The 2329-nt window shown below is 40.5% G+C and overlaps 1 protein-coding gene across 1 annotated transcript; it reads left to right on the plus strand.

Annotated features, from left to right (window-relative positions):
* Window positions 274-1972, plus strand: LOC18595152 (flavin-dependent oxidoreductase FOX1). The gene has a single exon (XM_007022982.2). The coding sequence runs from the start codon at window positions 274-276 to the stop codon at window positions 1885-1887; it is 1614 nt and encodes a 537-aa protein (XP_007023044.2). The 3' UTR covers window positions 1888-1972.

The raw sequence follows: 2329 nt of genomic DNA on the forward strand, positions 1-2329 counted from the left end.
CACACCGCTGACCACTGTGCTTACGATCAAAGAAATGTTTCTTAAAGTAAAATCGCCTAGAATCTGCAAAAATCCCTGCAGATTTCCCACTTCCTTATCCGGACACGCTTACTTTGGTATTAGAGTTATTAATTTTGCGACAGTATTAGCTGGCATTCACTCTATAATGACCTTCTGTTACTCTATAAATACACCATAGAATGGAAACAAAGAAGACTACACAAGCCAATTGGGTTGAGGTTGTGTGTACTTCTATAGTTTGCTAGCAGAAAAATGAGGGCGTCAAGGTCTATACTTTTACCATTTCTTTCAACCCTTTTGTTCTCGATTCCATTGGTGACATCATATTCAGCGCTTGATGATTTTCTCCAATGTCTTCCCAAACATTATTCCGATCCTTCTAAACCCATCGCTGATGCCATATACACTCCCACCAATCCTTCCTTTCAATCTGTTTACGAGCTGCATGCGTATAACCTTAGAGTTTTAACACAGGCAAATGCAACCCTGAAACCTATGGCCATTATAGCTGCTCTGCATGAATCTCATGCTCAAGCAACTATCTTTTGTGCAAAACATTTCGGTTTGCAGATACGACTTCGAAGCGGTGGACATGATTATGAGGGCCTTTCATTCGCGTCCTCTGTCCCATTTGTCATCCTTGATCTGTCTAATCTTCGATCTATACAGATTGATATGGCTAGAGAGACTGCATGGGTTCAGGCAGGGGCAACCACTGGAGAACTCTATTATCGGATTGCAGAGAGAAGCAATGTCCATGCTTTCCCAGCTGGAGTCTGCACCACCTTAGGCGTAGGCGGTCATTTAACTGGAGGTGGCTACGGGCCTATGATAAGAAAATTTGGGCTTTCTATAGATAATGTCATTGACGCGCAATTAATTGATGTCAATGGTAGAATCCTTGACAGAAAGTCCATGGGAGAGGATGTCTTTTGGGCTATCAGAGGTGGCGGTGGAACTAGCTTCGGAGTCATTCTCTCATGGAAGATCAAGCTGGTTCGAGTCCCTGCTAAAGTAACTGTTTTCGAAGTGAAAAAGACTTTGGAACAAGGGGCAACAGATCTTGTTTATAAGTGGCTACAAGTTGCCTATAAACTCGATGAAGACCTTTTTATCCGTATCACCCCCGTAGCCATCACTGGGAATGGCAAGGGCAACAAGACGGTACAAGTCTCTTTCATTGGCCATTTTCTTGGACAAACCGACAGGCTTCTCCAACTGGTGCAAGCTAGCTTTCCAGAATTGGGCTTGCAACGAAATGACTGTATAGAAATGAGTTGGATTGAATCCACGCTTTACTGGGCTGGCTTCCCCAACGGGACATCCGTTGACATTTTGCTCAATAGAGTGCCACAGAGCAAAGTCTTCTTCAAAACCAAGTCTGACTACGTTAAAAACGTGATTCCAAAGGCGGGTTTAGAAACCTTGTGGAAGATGATGATGCGAATAGAGAGCATATGGATCCAGATGAACCCTTATGGTGGAAGAATGGCTGAGATTCCCGAGTCTGAAACGGCATTCGCACACAGAGGTGGAAACCTTTACAAAGTTCAATACACCGTACACTGGTCGGAAGAGAGCAGTGAAGCCACCAAAAAGTACGTAGGATGGCTAAGAAAACTGTACTCTGCCATGGCTCCCTACGTCTCTAGTAGACCAAGGGAGGCATTTCTCAACTACAGGGATCTCGACATCGGCAGCAATGGCAGCAACAGCTCGGATTTTGCCGTTGCAAAAGTTTATGGCGCCAAGTATTTCAAAACTAATTTCCTGAGATTGGCACGAGTCAAGGCCAAGGTAGATCCCGAAAATTTCTTCAAAAACGAACAAAGTATTCCGCCATTTCCATCTTCGAAGTCAAAATGAGCACTATATACAAGCCTTTTTTAATTTGTTATTGTCAAAGAATTAGTAGTTCTTCGGGTTTATATTTGATACACTATCCATCAACCTTGTCATCTGGTCATCTTGATAATAAATAAATTTAAAAGTTGAAATTCTCAAAAATAAATTTTTACAATTTAAAAATATTTATTTTGAAAGATTTTTAAACTTTTACTTTTATACATTTGTGAGATAACACTCTACAGTGATTAATAGGATTCACCGTGAGTAATAGTGTATAAATACATCGACAATAAATAAAAATATAAACCTTAGTTTTTCTTGTTCATCAAATTAAAGTTTATCCTGGATATATGGTTGGCCACTTGGCCTATGTGATTAAACCGTCAATTTTTTTGTTTTATTTTGAAAGCCCTTTTATATGAATATTGATGCATTTCCATTTTTAGATACAAATAGAAAG

This window comes from Theobroma cacao, chromosome 6, assembly GCF_000208745.1.
Source record: "Theobroma cacao cultivar B97-61/B2 chromosome 6, Criollo_cocoa_genome_V2, whole genome shotgun sequence".
NCBI lineage: Eukaryota > Viridiplantae > Streptophyta > Magnoliopsida > Malvales > Malvaceae > Theobroma > Theobroma cacao.

Coding starts and splice junctions, on each gene's coding strand:
- LOC18595152 (XM_007022982.2), top strand. CDS start 274: ATGAGGGCGTCAAGGTCTATACTTTTACCATTTCTTTCAACCCTTTTG.